This window comes from Mobula hypostoma, chromosome 2 (genome assembly GCF_963921235.1).
Source record: "Mobula hypostoma chromosome 2, sMobHyp1.1, whole genome shotgun sequence".
Lineage (NCBI taxonomy): Eukaryota > Metazoa > Chordata > Chondrichthyes > Myliobatiformes > Myliobatidae > Mobula > Mobula hypostoma.
This window is the reverse complement of record NC_086098.1, coordinates 210,947,109-210,970,693: the sequence shown is the minus strand read 5'-3', so window position 1 is coordinate 210,970,693 and position 23,585 is coordinate 210,947,109. Positions and strand designations below refer to the sequence as shown.

Here is a 23,585-nt window from a genome sequence, read left to right as displayed (position 1 = left end):
ATGAGGACACCTCTCATTCTTCTGAATTCCACTGAGTACAGGCCTAGAGCCATCAAACGCTCCTTGTGTGATAAGTCTTTCAATCCCAGAATTATTTTTGTGAATTTCTTTTGAACCCTCTCCAATGTCTGCACATCGTTTTCAAGATAAAGGGGCCCAAAACTGCTCACAATACTCCAAGTGGGGCCTCACCAGTGTTTTATAAAGCCTCAACATTATATACTTTCTTTTATATTCTAGTCCTCTCAAAATGAATGCTAACCTTGCATTTGCCTTACTCACCACTGACTCAACCTACAAATTAGCATTTCACCTCAGAGTTTTGAATTTTCTCTCCATTCAGAAAATAGTTTATTTCTTCCACCAAAGTGCATGACCACACACTTTCCAAAACCTGGTTCCATCTGCCACTTCTTTGCCCATTCTTCTGATCTATCTAAGTCCTTCTGTAACCTCTAGTTCCTCAACACTATATGTCCTCCCACCTACCTTCATATCATTCACAGACTTGGCCACAAAGCCATCAATTCCTTCATTCAAATCATTGACATATAAAGTAAAAAGAAGCGGCCCCAACACAGACCCCTATGGAACACCAATGGTTAGGGGCAGTCAACCAGAAAAGACTACCTTTATTCCCACTCTTTGTCTCCAGCCAATCAGCTAATGCTCTACCCATGCTAGCATCTTTACTGTAATACCATGGGCTCTTAATTTGTTTAACAGCCTCACATGTTGCACCTTGTCAAAAGCCTTCTGAAAATCCAAGTACACAACATCTGATTCTTTTTTGCCTATCCTGCTTGTTACTTCTTCAAAGAATTCCAACAGATTTGTCAGGCAAGTTCTTCCCTTGAGGAAGCCATGCTGACTTTTGCCTATTATATCATGTGTTGCCAAGTACCCTGAAACCGCATCTTTAACAAACGACTCCAACATCTTCTGAACCACTGAGTTCAGGCTAACTGGTCTATAATTTCCTTCCTTTTGCCTCTCTCTCTTCCTGAAAAGCGGAGTGACATTTGCAATTTTCCAGTCCTCCATGCTACAATTCATTGATTCTTGAAAGATCATTACTAATGCTTCCACAATCTCTTCAGCCACCACTTTCACAACCCTGGGGTGTAGACCATGTGGTCCAGCTGACTCATCTAACTTCAGACTTTACAATTTCCCAAGCACCTTCTCTCTAGTAATGGCAACTTCACTGATTTCTGCTCACCGATATAGATGAATGTAAGCAAATACTTTGGTTTTAAGAAACCAAATATTAAGTGAATGTTGTAGACTACTGGTTGTTTGGAAGCTAAGTAATGTTAATGATATCAAGGCTAAATATGTTTCTTGTGTATTTTTTTCAGTGCCTGTCATTAAAACAGAACCTATTGATGAGTGTAAAGGTGCCATATTCTGCAGTGCTGTACATCATGGAACCATGTCTCCATATTATTATACACAGCAGGTCATGACCCCTGTTATGGTCACTAACCCCACTTCATGTCTTGGGGGAAGCATGACGTCCTGTCGTTCTGGATTCTCTCCACATGATTCTAAATATCAGCAGCAGAATCCAATTGGAGGAGTCTATCAGAGGTCAAAAGGTGGCAGTCCAAATCATCTTGGCTATCAACCCTCTGCCGTAATGGTGCCTTCAATTCCCGTAATTCCAGATGCACACAGATCTGTGTTGGTACATACTGGGTCACCTGCCCAGTCTTCAATGCTGCACCAGTCTCCTACCAATCAATCTTCTCTGATAATTCATCATTCCCCAAACAACCGCGAGGCTTCTTCCATGATCCAAAATTCTCCAACCAGCCATCAGTCATCCATGATACAGCATTCCCCAACCCATCAGCAATTATCATCAATGATTCATCATTCACCTACTAGCCAGCCTTTGAGATACAACAGCCACCAGGATTACCAGCAACAAGTGTATTCAGAGAATGATGCCCACGTGCCTATTGTGCGATCCACTACACCACAGCCAGTACATCATGTGCAAAAAAATAGTCCAAATCAATATCCAGCTGTGATTCAGCAACAGCACCAACCATCCAATACAATCCAGAAGGCTTCCAAAAACAGACCCTCACCAAGTCAGCTTGCAACATTGATCATGGATCAACAGGAGAAAGAAACTACAAGTATTGGAGTCACAGTGAAGCAGGAACCACAGAACCTGGACCAGGCATACCTGGATGATGGTAAGCACCAGTTCTTGTTTTAAAGACATTGACGTAATTAAAGACAAGTGACCTATCTAAATCATCACCCACCCCTAGTTAATAATAATAAAAGAATAAATAATATTCTTTAAGTACCTTGATGAAGACAGATTCTGTTCAAGTATTTTGTACTCAGTAAAGATGAGTGATATCAGTATTACCAGACTAGGAAACTGAGTCCACCTCTGCTGTTTTTTTTTTTGGTAATTGACAGCTTTCTGCAAAGATGTGAAAAGCTTAAGTGTGAGGCAAACTGCTACCTACACAATTCTGAAATGTAGCTTATGTCTTAATCACAGGATGATGCCTCCTCCAACCTGCTCGGGTATATTTAAATTTCCGGACCAGCTTTCCTCATATTTGAAACACTTCTAACATGAATAAGTAACATATTACCCCCTCATTGTGACATATTCTCACTAGAACTGAATAAGACTGCTTAAAATGACTTAATTTTGAAATTAGCAAAAAAAGCTACAAAAAAAAGTTTGCCACAGTTCGATTTAGAACTTAATTATGGAGGCTGAATTTACAGGGCAAAATATTACCTTTTTTGGCATGGTAATGCAATGTTCATGGTATAAAATATGTCAGTCCTACCTTAGAGCTGTGCTTCCCTTTTAATGAGTTGTGTCTTATCTATATTTACATTATCCACAAACTAATTTGTGACTTTACACAACTGTATTAAGAAGCTTGAAGGTAAGTAAACTGCTGGTTGATTTGTTATTTTACCCTGAGCTTTCCAATTCAAATGAAATTAACTGGAGAATTATTCTGGACCTCACCATTAAGTAAACTGCCAGCATGTGTGAAATATTCAGTGGTAGGTGATTATGATCTCAGGTATGCCCTTGCTGGTAGAACCTAATATAACTTCCCATACGTGGCACTTGAAGAACATAATCAGTTGTGCTCACTCTAAATATCCTTCTTTGAGTCCCCACAATTGGCATTTGTATAAATTGATCATACTGGGGCTTGTGTTCTAAAACAGTGTTATGTCTAGCCTTTCAGGCATTACATTTTTAACCGATGCTTGTGTCCAGTTTTTGATGATACAGTACTAACTAAAACACGTAAACACATGCAGATTTATTAGGTACTTGAAGCTCATATGAAAGGATCTGAAAACGTGAAGTATAAAAGTTGGAAGATTTGCTTATAACATAGTTCAAAGATAAAAGAAAAAAAAATCATTCAAGCCAAAAACTTCTGCTGGAAAGTTTTAGAAACGTAAAAGATTCCCCATGCTAGATTTGCTGTCTCACTGGAATAAGTAGTTGCAAAAAAGCTCTATTGTGTTAGTTTATCATTTACAAATTGTTAAGTTTGAACAATGCATTCCCCTAAAGTGCCCAAACTTCTGACGTATAGAATATTACCAGTTGAAGTTCCATCTATTTTTTATTCCTGTGCTTTTGTGTAGCTGTCAGGTGAGGACAGTATTGGGTGTGGTTATGAAACCTTAGATGATTATATAACTTCCAGACACAGTAAAGCATAAAATCTTATTTACATTATTTAGCAAAATGTTAGTGCAAATCTGACGTAGAATTGCAAGCAGATGAGCCTTTCATGTGGTCAGCTGGAGCCAGGCACCTTTATCCTCAACAAACATGCTTACCAAGAATAATAGGGAGCTTTTTAATTCCCAGATTCCTGGAAGCCATTCAGCAGTCACAATTTCTAAACGCTATGCTTTTCTGATAATTGCAATATCTCAACCAAGGAATCTTTTGATGATTTAGGTTGGTTACTGGCAAAAAAAAACACATACTGCATTTTATTTGCTTCTTATTGGATTCATCCCGTACTTTTGGCTGAATTCCTCCATTCTCAGCATTTGTCAGTCTATTCAGACTCTTACCTCCATTTAATAGACTCTCCATGCAGCTAAACAATATAATGACAACCTAACTGGAATGATACACAGGTACTTCACATTTATTCCTCTTTTATATTAGTCTTGTTCGCTCGGGTGAAAATAGGGCATTCAATCTGTGCCCTAGTTTCTCTTGTGCCAAGCCAGACTGGTTAAAATGTTGGTTGAATTTGGCATAACAGCAAGTTCTGTGTGTACATAATTTTCACACTTCCAGTCAATGCATTGTTGAGCTGGTTTTAACTTTCTTACTAATTTTTTGTTGTGAATTGTCACATAACCCTTATCTACTAAAGGCATTGGAACCATTCCTTGAGCTCCAGCTATCATTGATATGAAGACCATTGTTTGAATCATCGTCAAGAAGTAACTTAATCAATGGAAGCATCAAGTAACTGTGGTCGTGCTCTCTTCTGTTCCTCTCATGCTGTATTGTTTGCTGAAAGGATTGAACTATACTCAGGAGAATGAACCTTCCTTGATTTAGTTGGCCTTCTTTTCCAGTTGTATCATGAGAACTATTCACGGTGAAACCAGGATACATGCCATATACTTAGACTGAGTTAAGCCCTTTTGTGCTCCAAATGACTCATCCAATCACAGGATAACAAAAGAGCTCTCAGATGCAATTTTAACTCTTCTATGTTGTGTAAGCTGCTTCAACAAAAAACTGCACAACGTTGGACTGGTTCTATGATAGTAAATATGACCAAGCAGAGTAGATTTACAAACACCCATATAAAATACAAGATGTTGGACTGACAAAATACAACACCAGACTCAATTGGTGTAGTGGTGACAAAAGCATGGATGAAAATTTCATTGGTGGATGGGACTAACGTGGAGGCAAGAGAGGGGAAAAGCAGTCATTGTGATGAGCATGACCTGGGTCTGAAAGTTACCTCTGATTAAGTCACTGAGGTTACAAGCAGCATAAGCCAGCTTGAAGAAGTGTCCTGGAAGGGAAGTACATTTAGTTGTGGGGTAGAGAGGAAAAATACAGTGGCTTCGATATTACTATGATTTAGCTGGAGGAAGTTGCAGTCCAACCGAGACTTGATGCCATAGAATATAATAAAAGAAGCAGTGAAAGAGTCAAGAGAGAAACAGCTGGATTTCATCAGCTTAGACTATATATGTGATGATACTAATGTGCAACAAGAGACAATATGGCAGAGGAGATGGGCAAGGGAATGTCCAAATACAATAGTACAGGCACCGGAAGGGGATCCATTATTAAAAAATGCTTCAGGCACGATTACGTAGTTCAAAATGGAACCACGAGACTGTAGTAGTACCAACAAAATGTCCAGTGGAGGGGAATCAATGAAGAAGAGTTTCCAAAGCATCCTATCAGAGTAATATGTGAATTTGACATTGGATATACAGTATGTTGTGCAACTATTGACTTCAAAAATAACTATCAAGCTATTTCTTCAGTTGTAAGCAACTTCTAGATTAAAATAAAAACAAAAAAAAAAATGATGAAATGCTTCGAGGTCAAGCAGCATCGAAGGAAAGAGAAGCACAGTTAATTTTTCAGGTTGTTGATTTTTCATCAGAACTGCTAAATGCATCCAGCATTTTCTATTTAAATTTCAGAATTCCACTTTTATATTTTTCTTGTTTTTCAATTTCTCTTTTTAGATTAATCATTAAGAAAAACAAAGAAAAACAGTCTGAGGTGCTCATCTGTGATCCAACTGGAAAATAGGAACGAATAAAAATAGGCAGTTTAAAAATTCTAGTGTTAATAACAGATATTTGTTACCTGTTATTATTACAAGAAGGATGTGGAGGCTTTGGAGAGGGTGCAGAAGAGGTTTACTAGGATGTGGAGGCTTTGGAGAGGGTGTAGAAGAGGTTTACGAGGATGTGGAGGCTTTGGAGAGGGTGTAGAAGAGGTTTCCGAGGATGTGGAGGCTTTGGAGAGGGTGCAGAAGAGGTTTACTAGGATGCTGCCTGGATTAGAGGGCATGTGCTATGAGACGAGGATGGACAAACTTAGGTTAAAATAGAACATAAAACATTGAACAGTACAGCACCTATCCTCCACAACCTTCTCATTGGTAAATTATTAGGCAAGGTACTCATTTTGAACCTCATCCACGTCCTCTGCCTCCAAACACATGTTCCCTCTTTATCCTTAAGTAGTCCTACCCACTCCCTATTTATCCTCTTGCTCTTGATATATGTGTGAAATGCCATGGGATTCTCTTTAATCCTACTTGGCAAGAACTTGACATGGCCTCTCCTGGCTTTCTTAATTCTACTTTTGAGTTTATTTCTGGCTTCTTTATAATCCACATGGGCTGTGTTTGATTTTGGCTTCCCAAACCTTACATGCATTTTGTTTTCCTTCTTGACTAAATATACCACCTCCCTTGACATCCAAGTTTCACTTACATTGCTGTCTGTGTCCTCCCCTCTTACTGGAACATACCTGTCCTGTATTCTGTACAGTTGGTCTTTAAACACCCTCCACATGTCAGCTGTGGACTTGCCCAAAAATAGCTGTTCCAAATTAACTGGCCCTAGTTCCTGCCTAGTACTTACATAATGTAACTTGCTCCAGTTTAATACTCACCCACAAGGTTCTTCCTTATCCTTATCCAGATCTATCTTAAGATTTAGGAGTTGTAGTCATGATTCCCGAACTGTTCTCCCACTGTAAGGTCTCTCGGCTGACCTAGTTCATCAACCTTACCCATAATACTCGTAGCTTTAAAATACACACACTTCAACACATCTATTGCATCGTGCCTGTGACCTTGCTGCTGCCTGGTTTTACTGGTCATGATATTTATCTTCCTCTTAATCCCTCCATTTTCTGATCTAGTGCTCTGGTTCCCACTCCCTTGCCAAACTATCTTAAAAACCTCCTAAGTAGCATTAGGGAACCTCCCACCCAGGATATCATTTCCTCTTCAGTCAGGGTGCTGGCCATTCCTCTTGTACAGGTCACCCCTGCCCCAGAAGAGGTTCCAATGATCCAAAAACCAAAAACTCCTGCACCAGTTCCTCAGCCACTTATTTATCTGGTCTATCTTTCAATTCCTGCCTGAACCAGGATGTGGCACTGGAGTAATCCTGAGATTTCTCGCCTTCAAAGTCCTTCTTCTCAGCCTTCCTATAGTACCCGCACAGGACCACTAATCCCCTTTCTACCAAAATATCGGTGCCAATATGCAGCACAACCTCTGGCTACTCATCCTCCTCAAAGAATATTCTGCAATTGCTCTGAAATTCTAACAGTTGGAAGACAACACACCATTCTGGTGTCTCTTTAATGATCACAATATCTCCCATCTATCCCCTACCACTATTGATTTTAACCTTCCCTGCTGCACCTCAGAGCCAGCCACAGTTCCACTGACTAAGAGCTGATAGGTCATTCCCCCCACCCCCTAGCAGTATTCAAAAGGGTAAACTTGTTGAGGTGAATTGCCTTGTGGGAGGGAGGGTGGATCCTGCACTGACTGCCTATTGCCCTTAAGTATTCTGATAACCACCCTTCCATCTGAAGTCTGTACTTTAGGTGTGACCACCTTGGTAAAATATTGCTTTTTCTGGAGAGGTGGAAGCAGAGGGGAGAGGTGATTGACAGTTATAAATTTGTAAGAGGCATATAATAATCAGCCAGTATCTTTTTCCCAGGATTGCAATGTCTAATACTATAGGCCGTATGTATAAGGTGAGAGAGGGTAAAGTGAAAGGAGATGTGCAAGCAAGTTTTACACACAGTTGTTTGTGGGTGCCTGGAATGTTTTTCCTGGTGTGGTAGTGGAGGCAAATACAAATCGAGGGGTATAAGAGGCTCTTAGAGAAACATAAAAATGTGCAGAGAATAGAGGGGTATGGACTTTGTGTGGACAGAAAGGATTTGTTTAATTAGGTTAGCACAGCATCACGGTCTGAAGAGCCTACTCCTGTACTATACCGTTCTATGTTCTGAACTCTATGTATAAAGGCAATCCCCTCATTACGATATTTTGAGTAATAGAAATTCCCCATTACAGAATTGAAAATAACTACAAAACAGTCTTGCATATGGTATAAAAATCCTCTCTTACAAAATTTAAATGAAAGAAAGTAAATAAATGAACATATTTTATTTTCAATTCACATTTTCGCATTTCTTGATGCATGTGCAGATTATGTGGTTTAGTGTTGTGGAAAATCGCTACATAGACAGACCCTTTTCTAGGAATCAGCTGTCACCACACCCCAACCCCCACCTCCACTATCACTCATAGGTTCCCTGCACAGCTTGTGTTAAGTATAATTGTGCAGCAGAAATATAGCAATTTCAGACAAACGTGGTGCTCAAATGTTACATAGTCACTCATAATACAAAACTTATGTGAACTGTAAGCCCATTACTTCCGTGGCAGATGTATGCCAAAATCAAATCTCATTGTGTTAGCATACTGTATAATGTCCATTGTATTAAACCACTGCTTATTAATATAGTAACCGAAATTTCATTTGTAGGAACGCTTAAGCTTCACTAAAATATTCAAGGATAAGCTATTACTTCACAAGAGGTTTCAATGTTGAGAGTTGACAGTATGGTCACATGATAGGTGATTATTTATACCCGCAGATAGCAGCTTGGTAACACAAGTGCTCGCATGTTACTCAGAAGATGATCGTTACAGCTTGCATACTTATTATAAATTTCATTACATTGAATGGGATAAATAAGGTTGCAGTGCACATATTCCTACAACATCCATGAAGAGAAATCATGCAATGTGGACATGTTTTTAATGAATTGTAGTAGGAGGGGTGATTGATAAGTTTGTGGCCTAAGGTAAAAGGAGTCAATTTTAGAAAACCTAGCACATTTATTTTTCAACATAGTCCCCTCCTACATTTACACACTTAGTCCAGCGGTCGTGGAGCATACGGATCTTGGACCTCCAGAAAGTGTCCACAGCAGGGGTGATTGATAAGTTCGTGGCCTACGGTAGAAGGAGATAAGTTATTAACTTCAAACTTTCTGCATTTTCACTCAAAGAGTTGAACTGCATGTGCATATAATGAGAGCTGTATAACTCATCTCCTTCTACCTTAGGCCACAAACTTATCAATCACCTCTCGTATTTGTGAGTTTTGTGGGCACATATCATTTATTTCCGATTTTAATCCTTTTTTGCTGCTTTTGACAAATTAGAATGTGGAGCAAAGTATCCTAAGCACAGAAAGCTATGTTTCTATATATCCTCATAACAACTTAGATAAGAAAAATTCTGCTCTTCCTTTTGCAAGGAATTGGCTTTCTAATTGCTCTTTTCAATCTTACCTTTCAATTGGAAGCTGATTTATTAAGCAGAAATCTAAGATAGAGGAGAATAAATTGTATGCCAAAACAGAGAATGGAGAAGCAAGTCATTAGGATGAAGGATCAGCAAGCAAATTTCCACTGTTCTTACACTGGTTTCCCAAGTCATTTTATTAATAATTTTATTCAGTGGCATTTGGCTGGTCCAACTAGATTGGTACCAGCAAAGCATAACAGAGAGTGATGAGTTATCACTGATGAAGTAATCTATACATGGGTAAAATACAGTGAAAAGCTTATTACACAACCAAATGTTCTGGAGCAGACCACTGTCATTCTGAAGCTTTGTTTCTCAACCACACACTGCAAAGTAGGTGTCAAGATTCCTGGTGACTTGTTGCATGCAGGCTCTACTTTTACTGAATTATTGGTAACTGAGGAGCAGATGCTAGATGATGATGTGCAGGAGAGATAGTAAAAGGGAAGAATGGAGTAGACGCCAAGGAAGGCAAATGGATGTGTAGATTATGCTTTTCTTTCTGGGCTGTCCTTGAAGAACACATCCAAAAACTCGCCTAAAACCACAATTTAAATGCCCTTCACCACATCTCTGTCACTGCTTGGCCAAAGTGCAAAAACTAAAACCCTACAATATGAAGATTATAAACCAAGTCTATAATTTATGTTCCATATCACAGAATTATTCACATTTTGTATTCATTAATGACTATCTTCTATGTGTTTCTGCCATTGTTATACTACTGATGATGGCCCAGTGATCTCCTGGAGCAGGTTATAGATTCTTTTGGAGCAGATCTGAGGCAAGAATCCCTGGCATTTTGACATGAGTGATAATAATCCAGCCTACAGGCAGGGTAAGCAGACAAATCCAGCTATCCCAACAGAGAGAACGAAGGGTTCGGTGATCCATGGAAGCCTTGCCATTCCACCAAGACAACAGCCCAAGCTGGCATGGAGGCAGCCTGAGCAGTGAGTAGCTCCTTAAAGTTGCAACATTGGACATTACACCCTAAGTTTGACTCCACAAGTTCAACCCGCACTTCAAAGCTGAAAATGATGAACTCCAAGCTCAAATATGAATATAAATCCCTGTGCCGAGAAACATCAGGCACTTTCTTTGAGTGCATAAATTCTGGTGGGCACCAGATTTTTCACTCTGCATGCCAATCGCCCACCCTGCGGGCTGTCCCATCCAAAGGTTATAGATGATGATAGAGGAATTAAGATTCAGAGGAAAGTGGAGCTGAAGCCAAGATCAAATCAGCCGTAATGTCGTAATGGCAGTGAAGGTTTAAAAAGACATCTGTTTCCATTTCTTTATTGCTTATCTCTATATTATGGTGAAGGTATGGAGAATGTTGATACTCTTTTGGAGTGTCTACTATAAAGAGTTTCTGCCAAAATCAAACATCAGCACAGTATTTGGATAAGATTCACAGATTATCTCAAATAACTTGTATCTTCCCTTCGAATAATTTACTTTATAGAATTGTATTTCTTGCAAGAACAATCTAATTTGTAAAAAAGGAAGAAGAAACTAGAGTGATAACAGATACTTATTGCGCACGTTAGTGACAACAGTGGAAGTGTTCCAGTATTGAAGGACATTAGCCCAAATGTGTTAAATGAATGCAAGAGAAAGGGAGCAAAATTTGCTACCTGACCCTCAATAATAACAGGCAGGAGTCCAGAGTTCACATTTATGCCAGCCTAGGTATTTCTTGAGTCAATATTATAGGATATGTCCAATCTCTGTCAACATAGTGTAGTGGATTCTTTCGAACTATTGTAGGTCCCATAGTGATTCAAATAGAGTGACACAAAGAAGTGTTTAGGCCCAAAACATCGACTGTCTACTGTTCCATAGATGCTGCCTGATCTGCCGAGTTCCTCCAGCATTTTGTGCGTGTTGCTTTGGATTTCCAGCATCAGCAGATGAGAGCGACATCTGATATTTTGGGATCTCGGCTCCAGCTCATTCCAACTGAATGAAAATCTTTTCATACCACAGCTAGGGTATCATGTGGAATAAGCCCAGAGAATCCAAGCTTTAATAAAAAAAGACTGATACGTTATTGCCTCAGCAGAGAGATCTGCTTGGGTTTCAAATTAACATCCCAGCCCAATTTGGCCCATAGCATATATTAAAAAAAATTCCAAAAAGAGGAACTGAACTGGTTTGTTGACTAGAACCAAATGGAATATGACAACATAGGGTTCAGACTGGGTTGGGTGTCAAAAATATTTAAATCTACAGCCTCAGATCAGCTGTTTACCAGTAAACTCACAAGGGCTCAGTACTTTATTTAGAGCCTAGTTCCCCATTGGAGCCCCAACTATAAAAAGGTTATACATCTTCAGGCCAAATTCACATTATTTGTGGCTGGATCAGAGTTGGCTAGGATTTTAATTTTAAACCCAAGCAGATCTCTATCCTTTAAGACAAAAAGTTTGGATGCAATAAAGCATCTGTTTTTTAAAAAATTTGGCATGTGAATTTGCACCACCTGAAGTAAAACGTGTAGATTCTTCTGAATATCGGTTCCAATTATCGTCATAGTGAGGTAGATTGAAGTACTGAGATGTTATAAATTGCAGCAGGATATCCAACATGTTCTTAACATGTGGATTTATTCTTTCTGTTCAAAGTTAATTTCTGTGGATACATTTCCAATGTTTAAGGCAAAGCAACTGGGCAAAGAAATAAAACATGTGCGCAGACATTTTTGTAAGAAGTATTATTTAAGTTATTGATATTGTAATACAGCAATTAATCTCAGCTGTAGAGTCTTAATCTACACATTTGTATATATATGGAGACACTCAATAAATAACATTTACAAATGAACTAATGACTTGAGAGAAGAATAAAGAGAATTAAAGCAAAAAGTTATTAGCTGAAGTTTAAAAAATAGTTTTGTTTAATTCTAAAACTATTCAGCAGCAATGAACCCAACATAATTTGCCCCTTTTGGCAACTCATTAACCAGTCACTGGAATTAAAAAGACACAAACATGTTGTGTTACATGAATTATACACTACATTTCAGTAAAGTTAAATGGCTGGTAAAATGCGCTTTATTTGTCAGAGTTTAATTACCGAAATATCCAGGCTCCTATGGGGCTCTGAAACTGCTGTGGAACAGGAATGTTATTGCAAAAGCACATTTTGCAAAAGGAAAAATAAAAGCACTACTGCTTTTATTTGCAATATTTTACACTAACAACCAGTGTCCAGTAATTGTTTCATTCATAAGAGCCTAGAATTTACAACGTGATGCAGGTCCTGATACTTACATCACAGTAAAACAGCTACTGTGAGAGTATAATGATTAATGTGCATCATGGGAAGTTTTGTCTTCAATAAACGCTAAAGGAATTTGCATCCAAAGATCTCTTTATAAATCTTCCTTTATAAATAAGTTATACATAAAGCAATGATTTATAAAATAATGAGGCACAACTGGCTTGGCCTCAGATCATGTACAGTTATGATTCTCAGATCCATGCTACGTTCGAGAACCTGTTTCAGACTGATGTACCCGATGTTAAACAAGAAATTGAGAGTTAAAATGTAGCACATAGTATTTCTGTCAAAATAATTCATTTTCCAGTCTCATTGTGCAGTTTTAACATAGTAAATCAATGTAATTCAGTTATCAAACACAGTGAAATTATAACATCGGGTGTCGAGAGGAACCTTACTACCCGTGTCTTTATAGAGCTAGGTTTTCCAAGAGATAAAAAGATATTTTATGTTCTGTTGCTAAATAAAGGCACTTTACTAAGTTTCATAAAATTGGGTTGCGATTTTTGAATGGGCTTTAAACTCACTATCAGCTGTGTTAGATCAGTCAAATGCATTGGTTCCCTGAGAGTTAGCCCTGTGCCTTCTCTCATGTTGCTTTTATGCTGTCCTGGATTTTCTTCTTTGCTTAGAAAGTTCAGACGTTACCTCTGGGAAAGTAAATCTTGCTAAATGTCATAATGCAGACGCACATTTCATGAAATCAAATGTTGTTCAACATGATTACAAACAAAATGAATGCAGCACCTTTCGATACAGTTCCAATATTTCTGCCTCACGTAGTTCACCCATTGAAGTGACTTGATCTCGCTTACAATGCACTCATTTCAATGGTACAAGATTTCAAGGTTTTCAAATCCTATTCTCAGGTTACCCTGCTCTACGGAAACTAATCCTCTGCAGACCGAGCATCGAAAAACCTGAAATCTAAAGCATAGGGTGCAGTTTTAATCCAGAGGTGATGGGAGAGAGGAGCAAGTGGTGGTGATGTTAACATGAATGTAAAATGCTTTCTCTGGCTAAATCTCAGTCCTTGGTCGTTCAGCATCTGGATTTTATTTAAATAAAGAGTGACGAAGGAACAAGTAGCAAGGAGAGGATTGTTGCTGGAACTTAGGAAAGGGAAAGGGAAAGGGAAAACAGGATACATTTAAAGTGGAAGTGAATTGGTTAAGTTCATAAAAGCTTAGCTGAATCCATGTGGCATAATTTACCAAGCTTTGGAGCAGCCTTCAAATCTTCTGAAGCCTCATTCTCATAGTTCTCAAGGTGTGTATGATTTTAAGCCCTTTTGCTTTATGATGACACGGGACTGCTATCAGTAGTCTCTGCCAGCTGTAAGAGAAACAAGCTGGAACATTGCAAGACACCCTGCATTTATCCTGCCAATCCATCCAATGTGTATCATATCTCAGCCCAGGAACTGCACCTTAATGCCTTCCAAATTTAAGTACTGTTTTCACAGAAAGAAAATAGGAATAAAATATACAGCCATCCTGCGACTTACGTGAGGAGACATTTAATATTATGCTGAGTATATAATTTAGAAGGTCATTGAATTGTAGATCTCTGCCTACAAATTGGAATTCCGTATTTTTTGGTATATTGGATAGGTGCCAAGGATAGCAGCAATGCAGACATCCCACCCTGCAAAAACTCATTTCAGGGAGGTAGCACCATCAATTTGCGGGAGACTCCCGGGAGAGGTGGGATGTCTGCAATAGAGCAGCTCCTTAGGAACCAGCCAGCTAGTTTAAATAACGTTAGCTAAGCTAATGAACGAATGACACCAGTTAAACTCACCTCAACATGTCTTTTACAGTCTTAACCCACCATGGGCAACAGAAAAGTCACTGTTGCAAACAGTGCAGCGAGCAACACTGTCATTATTTTGACACCTATTAGGCAGGGGTACACCTTAGTGTAGTCTGGGGTGATGTACATTTTATATTTTTTTTGGAACACTCTCCCATGGCGTGCTCTCGCTCTCACTCTCTCTCTCATGGTTGCTGGCGCTCTTGCTTGCTTTCTCTCTCTCTCTCTCTCTCTCGCTTGCTTTCTCTCTCGCGCTCTCTCTCTCTCGCTTGCTTTCTCTCTCCCGCTCTCTCTCGCTCTCTCGCTCGCGTGCTCTCGCTTGCTTTCTCTCGCTCACTTGCTGTCTCTCTCGCTGGCTTGCTTGCTCTCGCTCTCTCTCGTGGTCGCTCTCGCGCTCTCTCTTGCTTTCTCTCGCTCGCTCTCAAAAAAATTGATTTCCGTGATATTGTATATAATTTGCGGGCATCAGGGAACCACTATTCATATGCGGGAGACTCCCGGAACTTCCGGGAGAGGTGGGATGTCTGGCAATGCCTGTGCCATTCAGGAGGTCTAGAATACAAGAGAAGGGATGTGATGCTGAGGCTTTGTAAGGCACTGGTGAGGCCTCACCTTGAGTATTGTGAACAGTTTTGGTCTTCTTATCTAAGAAAAGATGTGCTGGCATTGGAGAGGGTTCAGAGGAAGTTCACAAGGATGATTCCAGGAATGAAACGGTTATCATACGAGGACCATTTGATGACTCTGGGTCTGTACTCACTGGAATTTAGGAGGATGAGCCTGGATTTTATTGAAACCTTTTGAATGTTGAAAGACCCAGACAGAGTAGACGTGGAAAGGATATTCCCCATGGTGGAGGAGTCTAGGACAAGAGAGCACAGCCTCAGGACGGAGGGGCATCCATTTAAAACAGAGTTGCGGAGAAATTTCTTTAGCCAGAGAGTGGTGAATTTGTGAAATTTATTACCACAGGCAGTTGTAGAAGCCAGGTTGTTGAGTGTATTTAAGGCAGAGCTTGACAGGTTCTTGGTTGGACATGGTATCAAAGGTTAAAGGTTAAAGTCTGGCAGCTCTTGGGCTGTATTCCCTGGAGTTCAGGAGAATGAGGGGGGGATCTCATAGAAACATTTTGAATGTTAAAAGGCCAAAACAGATTAGATATGGTGAAGTTATTTCCCATGGTCGGGGATTCTAGGACAAGAAGGTGTGACCTCAGGATTGAAGGACATCCTTTTAGAACAGAGATGTGGCAAAGTTACTTTAGTCAGAGGGTGGTAAATCTGTGGAATTTGTTGCCACGAGTGGCTGTGGAGGCCAAGTCACTGGGTGTATTTAAGGCAAAGATAGATACGTTCTTGATTAACCAGGGCATCAAAGGGTAAGGGCTGAAAACAGGGGAGTGGGGATAACAGGAAGAATTGGATCAGCCCAGGAATGAATGGCGGAGCAGACTCGATGGGCCGAATGGCCTACTTCTGCTCCTATGTCTTATGGTCTTATGCTCTTATTCCCCAATGAAAAAAAAGTATTTGAACATTAAATACAGCCCCATGGTATTTCAACACCATTCCATGCGCTGGAATGGGAATCCTTGGTTCCCTTCAGGACTAGGTGTGCAGCTCTGCTGTGACTGTTGCACTTGGCACCTACAGAACACACCCCATGCAGCAGAATGCAGTGGCAGAACAGGCTGTCCAGACAAGAGTGTAAAGCGCAGGGAGCAGGGACCTGACAAACGTTGTAGCACCTTGTGCTGAGATCTAAAGCCAGAAATGGTGTTACAATTGAGGGAACTCACTGCAATGCTTGTGATATGAAATGAAAATGGAGAGATGAATCTGCCAGGAGCTATGAGTGAGGCATCAATGTCACATCAGGGATCCTTAATTTACATAATTTTGCATGTTTGCAGTATATAAACGGATACGGCACTTACAAAGTCATCCCACACCCTTATCTTGGCCTTTCTGATCACATCTCCATAATGTTAATCATAACATATCGAGCAGTGCTGAAAACGAAGAAAAGAGTCAAGAGGGCCGTCAGTGTATGGTCTAATGAGGCCATCTCTGCCTCAGGACTGTTTTGAATGGATTTACTGGTAAGTATATAGAAAGGCTACTATAAATGAAAATGACTCAAACCTTGATGAACGTGCCTCTGTCAATGGCTACTTCTGTAAGTGCTTAGATGATGCTGGTACCTCAGCCACAATCATCTCACAGCTCAGCTAGAATCCCTGCCTGACATAGAGCTGTGCTCCCTACTAAGAGCCTGGGATGCTACCTTCAAGTCTGGAGATATAACATTACTCAGAACAGCCATGAGAAACCTCATCTTAGGCATCAAGAGAGGAAAGACCACCTATGCACAAAAAATTCAGGAACACCTGCCCAGTGACGGTCGTCGGTGTATGTGGCTGGGCATCAAGGGCGTTACTGACTATGCAAGGAGAAACAGCATTGATTGTACCAGTGATGCTTCCCTCCCCTGATGTTCTAAATCACTTTTATGCACGCTTTGAGGTATGCAACAGAACACCAGCACAAAATCAACCCCCCCCCCCGCCCCCGCAGGTAAGCAGCCACTGTCTTCCACAGCAGCAGACATGAGAAGGACTCTGCAGAGAGTCAACCCCCTAGGCCAGACAACATCCCAGGCTGAGTGTATACACCAGCTCACTGATGTATTCACAGACATTTTCAACACTTCACTCATCCAGTCTGCTGTCCCGACATGCTTTAAATCTGCCACCATCATCCCTGTCCAAAGGACCCTACAACTTCAGAACTAAATGACCACCACCCAATGGCACTGACACCAATTATCATGAACTGCTTTGAACAGAGTAATAGTGCATATCAAAAACTCCATTCCTGCCATTCTACGACAGATGCCATAGGATCTGTCATGAACTAGGCTCTAACAAACCAAGGAAACTTATGTCAGAGTGCTATTTCTGGAGTGTATTTTTTTTCATGGTAACATGTTGAAGCTGCACCCTCTCTAACATGCTGGTGGAGAGAGTTTTATTTGGGTTTTTAGCGCTGGAAGTAGTTACATTCGGACACGTCTCATTAGCGGGGCAGCAGTATAGTCGCATTGTTTATTCCAGGGACCAGCTGATTGCGCTTATGCCGGCTGATTTAGCGAACAGCGCGGTGGACACCCCTGCTGAAATCTGGAGGAAAACACACAGAGGGGGATCACAAAGGCGAGGAAAGAGGACCGGGTCGAGACAACAGAGACTTATGGAGGAGTTCGGTGGGTAATAAAATGGACGAGTTGATGGCGCTAGCCAGGAGCGGGAGAACATTTCGTGAGTGCAGTGTTATGTGTTTTACTGAAACAGGGTTGCACGAGGACATATCCGACCAAAACTTTTCCATGGAGGGCTTCCAGACTGTTCGGGCTGACCGGAAGTGCGTTATGGGATGTTGTTCCTGCCTGTGGCCATCGAACTTTGCAGTTCCTCCCGTGGAGGGTCAGACACCCTGAGCCAATAGGCTGGTCCTGGACTTATTTCCATCTGGCATAGTTTGCATATTGTTGTTTGACTGTTTGTGGTTTTTGTATTGCTATATTTATTTTCTGTTCTTGGTTGGTGCAGCTGTAACGAAACCCAATTTCCCACAGGATCAATAAAGTATATCTATCTATCTGTCTGTCTATCTGTCTATATTGTCCCACAGACCTTGATGAGCAAACTCATAGTCCTCCATCTAAGTTCAGCACTGTGCAACTGGGTGGGTATTGGACTTCTAACCAACAGACCTCAGACAGTCAGGATGCACTAATGCTCTTTCCTCCCCCTCATCCTCAACACAGGGCTATGTGCTGTCCATTACGGCACTCACTGTTCACATTTGACTACATGGCCAAACATCTGAGTAATCATGTTGTCAAGTTCACCGATGAAGGGCAGTCATAGGGTTCATCACCAACAATGTTGAGACATCTTACAGAGAGGAAATGGAAGAGCGCAAGGCCTGGTGCAAGCCAAATAACCTCTTCTTCAATATCAATAAGACAAAGGAGATGTTATAAACTTCAGTAGAACTTGCACCATTCGCACTCCTTTATATTGGCAGCACAGCAGTGGAAACTGAGCAGTTTCAATCTCCTGGGAGTGCACCTCCCACACAAACTCTCATTGTCCCAAAGCGCTCTCTACACAGTCAGGAAAGCTCAACGATGCCTTCACTTTCTGAGGAGGCTGAAGAGAGATGGGCTACGTATATCTATGCTCACACCCTACTACAGATGTGCAGTAGAGAGCATCCCAATATACTGCAGCACTGCATAGTATGGAATCTGCACTGTGGCGGACAGGAAAGCTTTATAACGGGTAGTCAAAACTGCCCTGTACATCACCGGCACCAACCTACCTGCCAACAAGCACATATATGCAGAAAAGTGTCAGAAAAAGGCCATTAATAGCACAAAGGATCTCACCATTCCTGTTCATGGACTGTTTGTCCCACTCCCACCAGGGAGGAGGCTACATGGCATCCATACTAGGACCACCAGACTCTAAAACAGTTACTTTCCCCAAGCAGTAAGGCTGATCAATACTTCCACCCACTAACCCACACCCCCCCAACACTACTTGACCATTTCCTGTCAGAGACACTTTACGCACAGATACTCCTAGTGCCACTTGATGTACAAATAATCAAGCTATGTATATAAACTATCTCATGTATTTATGTTTACTGTGTTTTTAATTAATTTGTTCTTTATCTTATTGTCCTTTTTTGTGGTGCACTAGATTTGGAATAACAGTTATTTCATTCTCCTTTACTCTTGTGCACTGGAAATGATACAAGCTATCTTGAATGTTGAATCTTGAATCTGCTGTGGTCTTTGCTGTATGTAATTTACATAAGATGGTCGATTACACCTTTGTGCACCAGTTTAGTTCGGCTGTCATTTGTTCACAGGATGTGGATATCCTAGCATGGCCACATTTATAAGCCATCCCTAAGTGGTCTTTTTTTGCGGCCATTGTGTAGGACAGTGAGCACGTGGCCAAGTGGTTAAGGCATTGGACTAGCTACCTGAAAGTCGTGAGTTTGAGCCCCAGCCAAGGGAATGTGTTGTGTCCTTGAGCAAGGCACTTAATCACACAGTGCTCTGTGATGACACTGGTGCCAAGCTGTATGGGCCCTACTGCCCTTTCCTTGGATAGCATTGGTGTCATGGAGAGGGGAGACTTGCAGCATGGGCAACTGCTGGTCTTCCATACAACCTTGCCCAGGCCTGCGCCCTGGAGAGTGAAGACTTTCCACATGCAGATCCATGGTCTCGCAAGACTAATGGATGCCTTTATTTATGTAGGACAGCTGAGATTTAACCTCACTTCATTGTAGAACTGGAATCACATATAGACTAGAATGGGTGAGGGCAAAGCAATTTCATTCCTGATATCAATTAGTGATCCACTGAAGAATTAAGGACAAACAAGTAGTTTCACTATCATTATTGCCGAGCATCAATTTCAAATTTTCTTAATAATTTAAACTAAAATCTATTCTGTAGATTTTGAACTTTCTAAATTAATTTCCTAGGCCTCTGGACAATAGTTTATCATGTTTGCCACTGTGCCATTCTACTCTGATACAGTTATTTCTTTTGTAGTTGTTTTGTATAGAGAGGTAATAATTATAATACTAAATTCAACTTTAAGGCATTTGATCCATGCACCTCATATAAACTTGGGTTTTTATGTGGTCAAGAATTCTGCAATATTGCAGAATTTTATCTCTCAAATAATTTACTACATTTACTTTTAAGTATAATGCAATAGATTTATTGAGTGAAGGAAATTTTGTTTACATTTTATAATTTTTTATTTAATTTCCATAAGTTTTATGCTTTTTCAATGGAATGCAAATGATTTTGCACAGGTTCAAATTTGCCTTGTGCTCTTCATGTAACAGTAGAAAGAGAAATATTTCCATCCGTTGTTATTTCTAATCATCTCTGTAAGATCTAACTAGAAAAATAAATTCCTGGCTTTTACCAATTATTTGTGAAATCTTTTGAGGGAGATTTGTGAATTTATTGTGAAACATACCAGTATTTGCCTTTATTCTCTGAGCTCCAGTTCATTGTTAAGAGTCTTGTCATTGCCATACTGGGAGGAGGAAGGAATTGAGGAGAGTCAATGGATGTTATTTTTACCTATTTTAAGTACATCCACTGCTGATAATTGCCTAGAAGTGATATAAAAAATGGAGTCATATGAGGCTGAGATTCTTTCTGTTGTCTTTGTCTACAAATCCTATATCATTTCAGAAACACCCTTTTAAAAATTACCAAGTAACTGCAAAATATTCATTTGGAGGAGAATCTTTTCTAGGCTCCATACCCTCTAACTTCACCTTACTAAAATAACATAGCTTGTTAAAGTGAGTATTGAAACTTCTGGTGGTTTAATCTGCTGTATTCTGGAATTTTTTCGAAAAGTTATTGAAATCTCCTTTGCATAGTTTATGCATAATTATTGCCCACAGATTGATACTAAGAGTGCCATTTTTCTTCTCTCCTTGGACCAATGATCAAAGTGGTATTGTATCTGGGCACTGTTCAAAGAACTTTATACAGCTTGTTATTATTCCAATAAAGCTTTTGTCATAAAGCTGACTACATGGGTCTTGGGGTTTTATAGCCTGATAGGACTTGTGGTAATGCTAGTATACAGAAGAAGGTAAATCTTACTGTTTTATTGTAATAGCACATGCACTTAAATCTGCAGTGTCCCATTTTCAGGGCTTATTTTGGCCAGAATTCAAAATAGAAGTCCCTCTGTACAATGGCATCTGGACAGATGTATTTGGTTTCTCTTCCTATCAAAAATGAATTCCTTAATTTTCCCTACATTGTAGTTCATTTGCTGAATTTACACCCATCTGATTAATATAATTGAAAATCCTTTTCCAGACACTGTTCATCTTCCTCACAATGTGGTTTTGCATCTAATTTTCTATCATCAGCAAATCTGGCTACGATAAATTTAGTTCCACTTCTATAGACTTAATTGTTGAAGCTTCAGCACAGAACCCCATTGCACCCCATTGGTTATACCAGGACATTTTTTTTATCTTGATCTTCTGTTTCCTGTTGTTAGACAATTGACTTTCCACGATCATGAAAAACCCACAAAGCTGCCTTTTGCAATAAACTTTAATGTGACATCTTATTAAGCACCGTTTGGAACTATAAATCACAATATCTCCTATATCTATTCTGTCTGTTACCTTCTGCAAGAACTCTAATAAATTTGATAAACACTATTGCTCTTTCATAAAACTGTTTTCCTTATGATTTTTTAAATGTCCTGCTGCTGCTTCCTTAATAATGGAGTCTAGCACATTTTCCAATGTGTATGTTACATTAACTAACTCATGCCTTCCTGCTTGCAGGACATTACATTTGCATGTACTAATTTATTGGCACCTTTCTAGAATCAAGGGAAGCTTGGAAAACCAAGAGCAATCCATCCATTAACTCCACATCCACTCATGTTAAGATCCTAGGATGCAGGTCTTTAGGTCCTGCAAAGTAAGACCATTAGTTTCCCTAGCTGAAGGCCTGCACTCTAGTTCTACATCCTTTAAGTCTATAGTTCCGTTGTAGCTTGTTCTGGTAGTAATGGTTGTATTAAGTACCTCCTTCCATTTCCCTCTATATTTTTATTGTAAGCAGAATGTTTTTAGTGACAGAAGACAGAAGTTAGTTGTTCCAATTGTCTCCCATTTTCATATTCGAGACCCTCTTCTTCATCCTCTTCTTTCTACATCATTCTTTGCAGGTTTTTAAAATTTTCAGTCTTCTAGTCTCTGTAATCCTCAAAATACCGTCAACCATTTCTTTTTTGCAATTTGATACCATCCTTAACTTGCTTAGAAATTTATAAATCTATCACCTTTCTTGTAGAGTTTTTATTTCTCAGCAAAATACATCTATGTTGAGAATTACAGAAATATCTCCGTAAGTGTCTGCCTATATTTTAAGAAGATATAATTTTGTGTTAGGGCTACATGAATCCTCATTCTTTATTTGGCCGTATCTTGTGATATTATTTTAATTGCAGTGCCTCCCATACAAAGGATGCATTCATTTCTATTCCACAAGTTAATGTCATTTGATTCCCCATACCCTGCTATTCTTGGTCCGGTAATATAAATTAACTGAATTTGATAATCTTACAGTTAATTTACAGAAATCCTTTTACTTGACTGTCATGTCACAATTATCCAGAGCAATTGTTATCCTCTTTGCACTGGGAGTTCAAACAGTTGAGACAAAATTTTAAAAGTTTTCAATAATATTTTAAATACTTATATTGATGTTAACTTTTTAAAATTGGTCTCAAATTATTTTCAATAAAGACACTGTAAGCAGTATATGTATAAGTGTTTATTCTCAGAAACATACTTTTTACACTATTATTCTATTGGTTTTAGAATTACGCTATCGATAGGGTTTAATTTCTAGGTATTCCAAATTACCTTGCTTGTTCTACTTTCTGCAAAGTTTCCCAATGCAAAATTTTCTCTGGAGTCATTATTGCATTATCTACTATAGATGTTCTTAAACATTAAAAGCTTCACACCAGTCTTCCACCAACTCTGATCTTTACTTTTGGCAGGGGGGAGGAACTTTACTACAACTTTTAATCCATATGTTGCAAAAAATTACAAATACTAGAGATCTGTTTCTTAGGTCTCCATGCTGGTCTCTTATTTCCTTTTAAAACCTTGTTTTTAGCATAACTATATTAATAAATTATAGAATAAGGTACTACCTTTAATGTGATCTTTGCTTTGTAAATGACCAAAATCAGGTTTAATATCACTGGTATATGTCATGAAATTTGTTAACTTTGCGGCAGCAGTACAATGCAGGGAACGTCGAATGCAATACATGATAATATAAGAAAAGAAAATGAATGGCAGTAAGTATATAGACATATATCAAAAAGTTAAATAAGTTGTGCAAAAACATAAATAAAAAAAAGTAGTGAGGTAGTGT

General features: G+C 39.6%; 1 protein-coding gene across 3 annotated transcripts in view; it reads left to right on the top strand.

Moving 5' to 3' along the window:
* Window positions 1–23,585, top strand: part of nfatc2a (nuclear factor of activated T cells 2a) — a 167,405-nt gene that overhangs the window by 99,783 nt on the left and 44,037 nt on the right. For all 3 annotated transcript variants that reach the window (XM_063041478.1, XM_063041477.1, XM_063041476.1), the window contains exon 9: window positions 1,362–2,210. In XM_063041478.1, coding sequence (XP_062897548.1) covers window positions 1,362–2,210 — 849 coding nt within the window. The remainder of the gene's footprint in view (window positions 1–1,361; window positions 2,211–23,585) is intronic.